The sequence below is a fragment of the Lacerta agilis genome, chromosome 1 (genome assembly GCF_009819535.1).
Source record: "Lacerta agilis isolate rLacAgi1 chromosome 1, rLacAgi1.pri, whole genome shotgun sequence".
In the NCBI taxonomy this organism is placed as follows: domain Eukaryota; kingdom Metazoa; phylum Chordata; class Lepidosauria; order Squamata; family Lacertidae; genus Lacerta; species Lacerta agilis.
In genome coordinates, this window is record NC_046312.1 from 84775037 (window position 1) to 84788595 (window position 13559).

A 13559-nucleotide genomic window follows, 5' to 3' on the forward strand; every position below is an offset into this window, starting at 1 on the left:
CCCCCCTCCTTTCTCACTGTGTGTGTGTGTGTGTGTGTGTGTGTGAGTGTGTGTATTTTGGGGGCACGCGGGGGTTATTTGGTTGTTGTTTTTATTTTAATTATATACTTTGTGGTTTTATATTCTGAGACCTGAGACCTCCGGATATAGGGTGGTATATTAAATACATACATACATACATACATACATACATACACCATTTTAACCTGGCATCTGAAACTCACCAGGGATCGTGCCCACCTGATTTCTAATGGGAAGGAATTCCCTATACTTGGGCCTACTACATGGAAGGCATGAGTCGTCGTTACCATAATTTGTGCTTCTGGTGTATGGGAGACCATTAATACGCTCCCCCAGATCATCTCAGTGATTGGCTTAGGACACACAGGGTCAAGCAAGCCTTAAGGTATCCATTGTCTAACTTTTGCAGGGGTTTTGTACATTAGTGCAACCTGGCCTAGTAACAGATGGGAAAGAAAGTCCACTCTCCCTTTAGCAAGCCTATGACCAACACACATGGGCGGACTAGCAATTGAATTTTATTTCTCCATGCCAGCTGAGGGCAGTAGAGTGGCTTCACAGAATGCACATGTAGGCTGTGTGGTGCACACAGATCTCTCCTGCAGTATCTGACAGTGAGAGCTGTTCGACAGTGGAATTTGCTGCCAAGGAGTGTGGTGGAGTCTCCTTCTTTGGAGGTCTTTAAGCGGAGGCTTGACAGCCATCTGTCAGGAATGCTTTGATGGTGTTTCCTGTTTGGCAGGGGGTTGGACTGGATGGCCCTTGTGGTCTCTTCCAACTCTATGATTCTATGATTCTACCTCCCTGCCCTCATCATCTGTCTTTCTCTGCCTAATGGTAGGACCAGCCCTGATGCTGCTGGTATTGCATTAATGATTGTATTTGCATTGTTGTTATATTCGGACATTTCATTCCTTTCATTGCTTATGTATGAGGATGAAGAGTGTTGCTGCTTATAAAAGGACTCTTGCTCTTTTGTTCAGATCATTAAACTTCAGTCAGAAATGCAATCAGTGGGAAAAAGGAAGCAGTTTTCTTCTATGCCTGTAATGGGAATCAGAAAGTATAATGGGGATACGAGTATTGGAATGATAGTATGGGAGTTGGATGGGGATTAGGTATTCAGCAAGTTGTGAAAAGAGAAGGAAGCATATCTTTATAGATCACTATCTAGACTTCTGTGATGAAAAAGCATATGGACTTTATATGCATCAGATAACTGTGGAAGATTAATCAAATACCTTTTAGATTATAGTTTGGGGCTTTCTATTGCCTTTGGATTTCTACTGTTGGTGCTGTAGTCCTCCTTTGTTCTGAAATCTGCATGGAACTCCTTTGGAAAGATTGCTTGAGATTTTTGGAATGAGGTGCCATGAGTATGCTGATGACATCCAACTCTGATGGCTTTTTCAGATGTGATATTCCTGGGTTTAAAAACCACAATTAAGCCATGAAAGTCTGTGGGGCCTGCACATTTTTCTCTCCCTTTCTCTCCCTTGATCCTGGTCAGTTTACATTACAGTTTCACATCGTGTCCAAAATGGGGAAATACAACTTAATACCAACTTATTAACAAGGATCTTAAAGCCAAATCAATCCAGCAAGGTTATTGTTTTCCCCAGGCCATTTGTGTGTGCAGTGCAATTTATCCACCACTTCAGTTTTTATTTCAGTGCTTATTTATGAGTTTTGGTCCCTTTTTATGTTTTTGCTGTATTGTATTGAATGTTAATGTGTTTTATGTGATGAAAACAAACCCTGTGCGCAGTTTTAAGTACAACAGATAAAACAAAATAGACCCTGACAACAGACTCAAGGGTCAAGCTAGATGCAACAGGGCAGCCATGCTTATTTGTGAATCTGCCCTGCTTGCTTATAGAGCAGGATTGGGGTGAAGCCCATTTTAAAAATTGAAACAGAGTGCATAGATGAGGGATGTTGGTGCTAACTTCTCCCCCAATGTACTTCCTTGCCCTCCATTTCTCCACCGTTCCTTTCAAGCTTCCAGCACTGGAGTTGAATTGAGAGAAAATTGTTTGAAGCACAGCTAGCTTATGTGGTACCCTCCAGGTCAGGGTGGTCCAATACCATGGACCAAGGGCCCTCAGCAACATTTGACCCTTGTGCTGCCTCCCAGCGAGGTGCTGGGTTTTGGGAAAGAGGTGTGAGGGCTCTGATAGGGTCCCAGAGCCCACTCCTCCTTCCCAAAGCCTAGTTAGTGTTTCCCAGTTTTGGGAAGGAGGCGGGAGAACTCTGGGACCCTGCCAGAGCCTTGCACCTCCTTCCAAAGCCTGGCATTTCCCTTACCTGGCCTTGGGAAGGCAGTGCAAGGGCTGGATTGGGTGGGTGGGTGTCCCTGGGCTCCTTTGGGAGGAAGACTGAACTATAGATAGAAATAATAAACATAATACCCAGTGGGTTCAGGGTGAAGCAGATAGGTATGCACAGATCTCCATTATCAACTGTACTACAGCAGCTTTCTCGTTTTAAAATAGTTCCCTGGTTAGACATTGAGCAATTTGTGTTTTGAGGTATGACAGTGGGTGCACCAGTTTCCTCTGAAAAGCCTTTGCTTCACAACGTGGAGATTGGGTTTATGAGAGGATGCTGCAAAATCAGAACTCTCTAAAGGCCTCTTAGATTTCCCACAGGTCAATTGGTGTCAAAGGGAACAGCGACATCTATTGACCGGCCTTTCCTTCCTGGTGGAAAATGCATTGTAAGGAGTAAATTGAGAGTGAAGCGGAATCAACCAGCCGGTTTCTCTGTGCCAGCCAACATAACCTTTGATTCTTTTAATTTCCAGTAATAGGCTGCCTGGTCTGAATGGAGCCTGCTCCTCTCAAAAGCCTGGACATATCAGTAGGACATTGTTCCACAGAATGCCTGAGAAATTAAACCTTTGCAAATGCCGATATGAATTGACCTGATTTGGACCTTCCGGACCAACATGTAGATTGGAACTTAATTACCCACAGCCTTTCATGTTTCCTGAATGTTCTGTCAGAGTTCTTGGTGCAAAAAATGTAGCAAGTTACATTTGCAAATGTGCATTTTGAGAGAAAACACATTTTTAAAATAGGGATTTAAATGCACCTTTTGTGTGACCTTTTAAATAAAAAGAATGCAGAGTGATGTGGAAATAAGTGTACATAGGCAAAACCAACATGGATTGGATATAGTTGTTCTATTCACTTTGGAGAGATCAGACCTTTAGTGGAGATGGATAGCTGCTTTCTCTTCTACAAGGCTTTCTTACTGGTCACTCTAAACCACTTGTTTTGCTTATGTCTTCTGCAGGGGAACAGAGGCCGGACAGGAGTAGTTATTGCTGCCTACATGCACTACAGCAACATTTCAGCCAGGTAAGAGAGCCTCATGCTGTGTTGCATGAGGGGTGGTGAAGACCGTAGTTTTAGTGGTGAGAGGTAAAGTGGAAGAGGGAACAGGCTATCTTGGAGTCTCTGCAACTTTAGCACGTCTATTTTGATCATAGCAGTCCAGAAAACAACCTTGGAATGTACTTTCCTGAAGCAAAGTCCCAGATCACCCATCCTAATACAGGCACTCCAGTCATGCTCTCCTGCCGCATCAAAGCTGGTGGTGATTATATGCACTTCTGTGAAGCTGTTCTATAGAACACAAAATACCTAATGGGGAATAGCTCTTGTCTGGCCATTCTTCTGTGAGTGGGAGATGTTTCCCACAGCACTTTGGCTTCTGGAGAAAGCCTTTCTGTTTGGCTTATATGGGAATGAAGGGCCCCAGTGAAGCTTCCTGCTGGCCAATTCTCCAGGGAATGAGCTTGAAGGGAGGTGGCCAGAGAGAGTGACTGGAGGGCAAGGCCAACAAAGAGGGATGAGAACATGCACTAGGGCTGCTGAGTTGGGGTGCAGAAGCTTTGATCTTCTGGGTCTCGTTTTTTTGGTCCCAGAGGGGTCAGTGAAAAGAAAAAAATGTTTGTTATAGTTCGGCTGATATCACATTTCCTGCTCTACAAGTTGGGGCAGAATCTCCAGTAAGTGACAGTATTATATACGTACTACACTAGAGAAAGAAACATAAAGCTGTGATATATGACGATGCATTGCTCTACTGAGGATTGGCTTATTGCATCAGTACCTCTATTGACTTTTTGCATCAATACAGTCAATTGGCCAATGCAGTCAATTAACTTATTGACAGGATTCCTAGAAATGTCAGCATTTTTCGTTTGAAACAAAACATTTGGCAGCCTGATAACCCATTCAGAACCCCCACTGAATTCAATTGGATTTGTTGCCACTTGGGTGTGTATAGCCAATGTTGTGCCCTCTGGGTGTTGTTGGACTGCAGCTCCCATCAGCCCCACTCAGCATGGCCAATGGGCAAGGGTCAAAGGACTCCAGCAACATATGGGGGGCAGCATGTTAGCTGACCTGGGATTGCAGCCTGAAATCCCTACTGAAATTCCCTATATCAATTATTGGGGAAGAAAGAAGAAACCTCTTCTTACTTAGGCCCCCTCTTTTTTCCCCAGCTCAGCTACAAACTTTTCCCCCTTTCCCACGGAATATGTCTGTGCCAAACACTTTTCTTTATTCCACAGTGCAGACCAAGCTCTGGACCGGTTTGCCATGAAGAGGTTCTATGAGGACAAGGTGATCCCAGTGGGGCAGCCATCGCAGAAGAGGTTAGTCTGGAGGGCAGGGGCAGAGCAAGGGGGGTGGGGGGCAGCCACCCCGGGAACCGCCCTGGGGGGTGACACCCGTAGCGGGGGCCCGCCCCTGCGATCGGAAAGCCTGGCCTGCCGCCAGCAAGCGGCTGCTTTCCTTTCTTTTTTCTCTCTTTAAAGGGCTTGTAGCGCTCAGCTGCCGAGCCGAGGGGCGGGCAGCGAGGAGGGGCATTGCATGACACCCCTCCTCACTGGCCCACCCCTCGGCTCCTTGCCGAGGCAGCCAAGCGCTACAAGCCCTTTAAAGAGAAAAAAGAAAGATAGGAAAGCAGCCAGTTGCTTGCTTGGCAGGCGGCTGCTTTCCTTTCTTTTTTTTCTTTTTACAGGGCTTGTAGCGCTTGGCTGCCGAGCCGGGGGGCGGGCCAGCGAGGAGGGGTCTTGCGTGATGCCCCTCCTCGCTGGCCCATCCCTCGCCTCTGCAGCTCCGGCAGCGCTGGCTGATGCACTATGCATGCCCGGAAATTCCGAGCATGTGCCGTACATCCGGTGCGTTGTGACGCCCCACCCCAGGGGGGTGCCTCCGTGCCGCCGCCCCGGGCAACAAAGAGGCTTCCTCCACCGCTACTGGAGGGCAGTCTGGTGAGGGTTTCCCCACCTTCTATTGAGTGTGGGCTGTGAGCTTCAAGGAACAGACTGCTTTCGCTGTGAGACATTCAAAATGGGTGTCTTTATGGCTATCATAGTGTAGATATCAAAGCTCAGGGTGTTTCTCATGTTGCAAAAAGACACTCTGTTTTGTGTTGAATTTCTGAAAGTAAGATACCTATTGGGCCTGCAGTGTATTTTCAGTCAGTTTCACTAGGTGGTGCTGGAGCCAGTCATGATGAGTCTTGGGTTTTTAATGGGCAAATGTTCCTCTGCCTTGTAGCCACTACCAACATCTCAGCATGAGTTCTCCTTTTTAAAGGGCGTTCCAGCATCAAAATATGAACTTTGCGTTACATAATACAAATACATTTTCATGTCTGAAAACAGTTGCCTGCAAAAAAAAGTGGAAGAGGGAACGAGTCGTTCTACTGTAGACTCCTGAAGTAAAATCAGAACTGATTAGTTAACCATTGGCACTCTAGCTAATGCATACAGAAGAACTGAAAAGACTTAGGTTGACACCTCCATTTGTTGTATGGAGGGTCCCCACTCCTGGGTAGCCTAGAAACAGAATATGGGCTTTTGAATGGTTCTCCTAGTGCTATTGGGACTATTTCCAGTGGCTCTGTTGACTATAGAAATATGTCTAGTCACCCAGGATATGTTTCTAGGTTAGCCAGAAATGGAGACACTATGACTGCATAAAGCGGCCACTTAACAAGGTGCCATCCTTATGGATGTTATACTACAAATGAAGATACCAGTCCAAGCCCAGAACTGCACTAGCAAGATTTGACACCAAATGTAAATCTGGTTGGTACTCCAATTAAGGCTAAAAAGAACCAAACTTGTGCCAACAGCTGTCAGGCAGATTATTAAAAAAACAGGCCCTACAGTGCCGAAAGCCAGGGAAGGCAACACACTAATTCCAGACAAGTTCTGCTGAGCAAAAATATTTCATGCCAGCTTCTGAGATATCTTAAGAAGATCATGGAGCGTGTTTAAAAAACAAGCAGATTTAGAGACTTGTGACAGAGACCTTAGTATAAATCACTATGAGAGAATTGCCCAGTTTCACAGACTGTTTGCAGAGGGCAACTTTTCTTTACTGAATCATTAGTCTTTTAAGAGGCTCCAACTCACCTCCTGACTACTATTGTGGTTTCTTCCCTAGGTATGTCCACTACTTCAGTGGTCTGCTGTCCGGCACCATCAAAATGAACAACAAGCCCCTCTTCCTGCATCATGTCATCATGCATGGAATTCCCAACTTTGAGTCTCAAGGAGGTAACTGGCCTTTTCCAATCCAGCCAGCATCACGCAAACATAGCTGTCGCGAGGCTGAAAGATAACAATGTCAGTTAGTTGATCAGGAATCCCATAATTTGTAATTCTCACTATGGACCGACAGATACAGTACAGAAGAACAAAGTGACAGTATATTCAGTAGATAGAACAGACTGCACCATTGTAGAATGCAGGGTGCCGATCATGTTTTTTAATGTCCTCCTCCATTGCAAATTTATTGCAAGCAGAAAGTCAAACCAAGGAAAGGGCACGTTAGGAACCATTTTCCTTGACATGCTAGTTTTCTGTTTGCACAGATTTCTTTTTCTTCCTTTTTTATTTGGAGGAGGATTCAGAAATGGTGTCCTACATGCCTAACCTGAAGCTGCGCAGTCTGCTTTACCACCTTATACTGCAACATAATAGGGCCAGTCACAGCCACAACTGTCTTCCTTTAAGCCATTGCTCTTGCTTTCAGCAGCCTATTTTGGCAGCTTCTGTTGGTTTTATCACATGGAATTGGAGCAGATGTTCTCACATGTTCCAAGTCAGCTCAGATTCACCCCCCCCACTTGCAGTAAAATCCATTTTAACATCCTTGGGCTGAATGTTCTTGCAGTTATTCAATTCCAGCTCAGGATGTTTGATAAGAGCACAAGAACAACCCTGCTATGTAATTTCCAGTGTTCCCTCTACTTATGTATTATGACCCTAAGAAACTGCACAGCAGTGGAACAACAGTTTTGTGTCACCTTAATTTTTATTGTGACATAAGCTTGTATGAACTAGAACCTATGCATCAGATGCTTGAAATGTAACATTTACTTGGCAGGTATGTATATGCATATGGGGGAGGCATTGTAAGCAGTGATATCAGAAGGAATTGAAATAGAAAATAGTGCAGATAGTGGCAATTCAATTAGAGCTAGAATGCCTGCAAGATCAGCATGGCTACTCTTTACAACAGCAGTTGACAGAGCCTCGCTAATTAACATCTGTAGAGAGGAAAGAAAACATTGTCTCTGTTCAGATCCAAATGAACAGAACTGAACTTCCAAAATCCATATCAGTCTAACCCCTTTGTTAGGCCAACTGGAATGCCTCAAAACAGTATGCAAGCTTCTGACTTATCCAGATCAATTAATCAGCTCATGGTAAACAGAGTGGGGATAGAGAAGAGAATATATCTGATCACAGTCTTAAAGCAGAATGTGGGAGGCTGTAATGGAAGTTGAAATGAGGCTTTGCTATGCAGGTTTTAGGTTGCACCTGGAATTTTGTGGCAATTTGGTTGGCCTAATAAAGGTATTCCTCTAATAAGGATTTGGGGCTTTCCCCCATGAGCCAACATGGTTATCTTTCCTTTTTGTGTAATTATTACTACAATTTCTAGTTTCTCCTAGTTACTTTGGCTGCAGTGAGCTTCCCCACCCCCACCCCTTTGCTGTTGGTTGCTTATATTGTTTTACTGTTTTTATTGTACACCACTGATATCTTTAGGGAGAAAGAGTATAATAATAATAATAATAATAATAATAATAATAATAATAATAATAATAATGTCAGACAGTTTCATGCTGGAGTCTCTTGTTTTTCATGTACTGCCACTTTAAGATCAGTTGCAGAGTGTCCTGGCAGATTGAAATGTTACTGTACTGGGTTATGTTACTGTACTGAGAGCCAGTGTGGTGTAGTGGTTAAGAGTGGTAGACTCGTAATCTGGTGAACCAGATTCAAGTCTCCGCTCCTCCGAATGCAGCTGCTGTGCCCAAGTGACCTTGGGCTAGTCACACTTCTCTGAAGTCTCTCAGCCCCACTCACCTCACAGAGTGTTTGTTGTGGGGGAGGAAGGGAAAGGAGAATGTTAGCCACTTTGAGACTCCTTAGGGTAGTGATAAAGCGGGATATCAAATCCAAACTCCTCCTCCTCCTCCTCCTCCTCCTCCTCCTCCTCCTCCTCCTCCTCTTCTAGGATGCCAGATTTGTGTCCGTTTATTCTTTAGCATAGGAACTGATATACACACAGTACCACAAGACTCTTCTTTGGTTTTGCTACAACAGTCGTAAATCAGCACAAGAATGGTGTGATCCATTCTGTGACACAAAGGCCCAGCTTTCAGCCATCTAGATCTATGTGGTCCTACACCCAGCACTCTTTGATAACTTTGATTGATACACGCGCGCGCGCACACACACACACACACACACACCCCTACCTAATGTGAATGTGCTGGGCCTACAGATTGGGTGTGTTATTTATCTGAATTTGGCTGCCCAACAGAAAGCTGCACTACTTCTTTTGGTTTTCTGTCCTCTGGGCTTTAGGCGCACAGCACACCTTTGCAATAGAGAGAGCTGGTCAGGGGAAGTTAGGCAGTACATTCAGGGAGATACCTGAACCCCTTATGCCTCCAAATAAAGGAAGAGCCTGCTGTTTGTGCCATGTTCTTTTCCAGGGCATCTGTCAGTGTCACAGACCAGGTCTTGTTGGCTGCAGGGTCACTGGAAAGCTCTCCTCCAGGCGAGACTGTTTGTCTTGGCCTCTTGCTGTTTGTTTTCCCTTCTCCAACTAATCTCCCTGACTAATGAAGGTCTTTTTCTCCCTGTCTCTGATTTATGTTTCTTAGGCTGCCGGCCCTTCCTCAAGATATACCAAGCTATGCAGCCTGTCTACACATCTGGAATCTAGTAAATATTGCCCTGGAGTTGGCACTTCGTTTTTTTTAATTATTATTTCCAGCACTCAAGTTTCCCCTCTGTTCCTTTCAGACCATTGGGGTGGGGACTCTGTCTGAATCTTGGGTAGAGGTGGGGTCTGGGAGGGCTCTCATTGCATATCATATGTGCTTTGCTCTAACCTGCCTTGCCAGGAACCTGCCAAGAAAACCATAAAGGAGGGAGACGGTCCCTTCCCTAAAGACCTATTGAACTGCATAGGCATAGCAAAGGGCAGGAGAAGATATTACAGACATACTATCACCCATGAGTGCAGCATTTAAGACTCTTTGCATGTGACACTTAATTTTCCCTCCATGTGGGAAAAACATCATCTACTACTATGCAGCCTTCGGTATGTCTACAGGGTTAAGCTGTTTTCAGCTCAGTGTAACTTTTCTCCCAAGGAAGGTGGCTAATTGTTGTTCTATGAAACAGGCACAGGTCTTAATTGGCTATTTTTTTTAAAAAAAAAAAATTACTACCTATATGAGTTTTAACTGAGGGCTTACTTATACTTAATCACTTAAATATAAAAGATTTTAATAAATTTACACTAAAACTTTAGATGTGTTTTATTCAAAAGGAAATCTGAGATGGAAAGAAAGTCAGTCTTCAATACCTTCATTTTTGTTTTCAATTCAACAAGTGTGTCATCCAGTTTCAACCTCACCCATTAAAATTTGTCCTGACTGATTTTTGACCTGCGAAAGCTTTGGTTGATTTATGTACTGATTGAATCTCTGGTTGCAGAGCAGCAGCAGCAGCAGCAGAACATTGGATGAGCTGAAAGAGTTCTGCAAACATTTGTCTAGACATATGCAGCAATGTAGGGAAGGATTAGTACCTGTTTATGGGGTAGCAGCTTCCATATTAAGAAACTCTGAAGTGGAAGTGCTGAGTAGATCTCAGTAAAGGGGGTTAGGATTGTGCAAACTAGTCGTGTTAAATTCTGGGACAAGATTTTGAGAAGATCATCTGGCATACAAGCTTTCTCATCAGCAATTTTATTATGGAAGCTCCTCATCCGTGTTTTTGCTAATTGCTATAGGTTGCCTTGCATAACTGACATGTTCATACTGCTGATCCCCTGTTCTAATCTCTCCTAATAAGACAAGAATGATCAGTGTGAGTGGCAAAGGAACTGTAGCCAACCAAGGGAGCCCCAAACTCTCACACTCTGTTCTTCTGTCCCAATTTCCTGTTTAGATCTGCCCCAGTAGATGAGCCTCCTATGTGGACCCAAGTTTAAGGAACAGCACCCCAGCTGTCTATGCTTAACTTATTTCTTCTTCTTTGTAGCAATGTGCAGGGGGACAGTCAGACCAGCATCTGCATCACTATAGAGCCTGGACTACTCTTAAAGGGAGATATCTTGGTAAGAGTAAAACATAGCTGCTTTGTTTGTTTGCTTTGTTTCCATTTTCTGTAATTGTGGGTCTTTGGCTCACTCGATTTAGCAAGGAATGAGAGAGAAATTAGTTCTGTTCATATTTCAGTTCATGCTTCCTGAACCAATGAGGCTACATACACACCATACGTTTAAAGCACATTCCTCTCTTCACCAAAGAAACCTAGGAACTGATGTTTACTACTCACGGAGCTACAAGTTCCACCACGCTTATTAAACTCCAGTTCCCATGATTCTTTGTGTGTGTGTGCTTTGAATATATATAGTGGCGCTGTGGTCTAAGCCACTGATCCTCTTGGGCTTGTTGATCAGAAGGTCAGTGGTTTGAATCCCCCCGATGGGGTGAGCTCCCATTGCTCTGTCCCAGCTCCTGCCAACCTAGCAGTTCGAAAGCATGCCAGTGCAAGTAGATAAATTGGTACCGCTGCAGCGGGAAGGTAAACGGTGTTTCCATGCACTTTGGCACTTGTCACGGTCCTCTGTGCGCCAGTAGCGGTTTAGTCATGCAGGCCACATGACCCAAAAACTGTCTGTGGACAAAAGGTCTCACTTGGTGTGAAAGCGAGATGAGTGCCACAACCCCATAGTCATCTTTGACTGGACTTAACCGTCCAGGAGTGCTTTATCTTTTTGTTTACCTTATATAGTGTGTACAAAGCCTTAGCAAAATGAAACACAGCTGTCCTTTGAAATTTGCACTACTCCAAATTTTATGATACGAGTCCTCCAAGCAAAAACTGCACCACTATGCATATATCAGTGAAAATAACATACAAAACATTATAGTAGGGCAGGCATAGGCAAATTCGGCCCTCCAGATGTTTTTGGACGTTTGGAATGATGGGAGTTGTAGTCCCAAAACATCTGGAGGGCCGAGTTTGCCTATGTCTGTAGTAGGGAAAATTGCTTGCATAAAAATGTGTATATTAGGCAGATGTGCACACACACATGCATATATTGGGAGAGATGCACACAAAAATGCATACAATTTTGCATGCAGAATTTGTAAAGTTTTTTTGTTCTCAAAGTGATGCAAAAATAGGGCAAACTGCATAAGGTTGAGAAAATGAGGAACTGACATGGACAGATTCATCCACCCCTACATGCAGCATTAGTTGGTGGTTCAGTTTTGGAGACGCCAGAATAGGATGCACAGCCTGCAGACCACAATCAGCTTACTCTGGGATACTGTGCAGTTGGTGTGGGGTGGAGAGAATCGTTTGTTTTCTGGCAGGTCCCCAAGCTTATGACTCTTCCCTTCCCTTCTCTTCACTGTCCGTCACCTGCCGGCAGTTGAAATGCTATCACAAAGAGTTCCGTAGCCCAAGTCGAGATGTGATCTTCCGAGTGCAATTCCACACCTGTGCCATTCATGACCTGGCCATTGTCTTCAATAAGGAGGACCTGGATGATGCATTTAAAGGTAAGAACAATTGTATAAATGGGAATGATGGGAAACTGGCTTAGTAAGCAGAGGATAGAATCATAGAATTGTAGCATTGGAAGGGACCCTAAGGGTCATCTAATCCAACCCCCTGTAATGCAGGAATCTTACCTAAGGCATGCAAGACAGGAATCTTACCTAAGGCATGTCCTTTGATGGAATGTAGCTAGATGAATGCAGATGGTGACAGCAGTCACGAAATTAGAAGACGCCTGCTTCTTGGGAGAAAAGCAATGACAAACCTAGACAGCATCTTAAAAAGCAAAGACATCACCTTGCCGACAAAGGTCCGTATAGTTAAAGCTATGGTTTTCCCAGTAGTAATGTATGGAAGTGAGAGCTGGACCATCAAGAAGGCTGATCGCCGAAGAATTGATGCTTTTGAATTATGGTGCTGGAGGAGACTCTTGAGAGTCCCATGGACTGCAAGAAGATCAAACCTATCCATTCTCAAAGAAATCAGCCCTGAGTGCTCACTAGAAGGACAGATCCTGAAGTTGAGGCTCCAGTACTTTGGCCACCTCATGAGAAGAGAAGACTCCCTAGAAAAGACCCTGATGTTGGGAAAGATGGAGGGCACAAGGAGAAGGGGACGACAGAGGATAAGATGGTTGGACAGTGTTCTCGAAGCTACTAACATGAGTTTGGCCAAACTGCGGGAGGCAGTGAAGGATAGGCGTGCCTGGCATGCTCTGGTCCATGGGGTCACGAAGAGTCGGACACGACTGAACGACTGAACAACAACAACAGCTAGATGAATAGAGAAAAACACAGATTATTCATAGTACTCATAGCCATGAGGATGGGCAACTTGTTGACCCCAGGATATGTAGACAGTGAAGCAATGATCCCTGTTGGCATATCCCTAACAGATCCCCGCTGAATTCAGCTTCCCTAGCAGTCATGGTATTGCCCCAGTTTATATGTCCCCAGTCAGTACAGACAGCTAGATTTACCTGAATATCCTTTGGTCTTCTTGTTCATTGTAGATGAGCGGTTTCCAGAGTATGGGAAGGTGGAGTTCGTGTTCTCCTATGGACCTGAGAAGATTCAAGGTACTGTGTTTTCTAATCACCAACCTCTTGCATCTACTGCTCCCATTCCCTGCTTCCTCTCCATTGCCAGGCCTTGCAGATCTGTGTATGTAGCTCCCCACATAATTCCTTCACAGCTTGGCCATTCTTTGCTGATAGGGCATGTAACCTTGCGTTGGGACTTCCCCTTCCACTTTGTCACTGCTGCTGGTGGGCAGAGGGTGCTTCAGTTCATCAGCACCATCATAACTAAGAGCCAGCCGCTGATCCAGTTGAGGCACCTGGTCCTGCTTTTCCTTACCAGCAGACACCTTCTTTCCCCATTCATTCATGCTTCCCTGGTTG

The 13559-nt window shown here is 44.6% G+C and overlaps 1 protein-coding gene across 16 annotated transcripts in view; it reads left to right on the forward strand.

The window, feature by feature from the left end:
* TNS1 (tensin 1) overlaps positions 1 to 13559 on the forward strand; it is a 286343-nt gene that overhangs the window by 189928 nt on the left and 82856 nt on the right. For all 16 annotated transcript variants that reach the window (XM_033161337.1, XM_033161327.1, XM_033161376.1 and 13 more), the window contains 7 exons: positions 3322 to 3386; positions 4610 to 4693; positions 6498 to 6610; positions 9238 to 9298; positions 10628 to 10703; positions 12030 to 12159; positions 13170 to 13235. In XM_033161337.1, coding sequence (XP_033017228.1) covers positions 3322 to 3386; positions 4610 to 4693; positions 6498 to 6610; positions 9238 to 9298; positions 10628 to 10703; positions 12030 to 12159; positions 13170 to 13235 — 595 coding nt within the window. The remainder of the gene's footprint in view (positions 1 to 3321; positions 3387 to 4609; positions 4694 to 6497; positions 6611 to 9237; positions 9299 to 10627; positions 10704 to 12029; positions 12160 to 13169; positions 13236 to 13559) is intronic.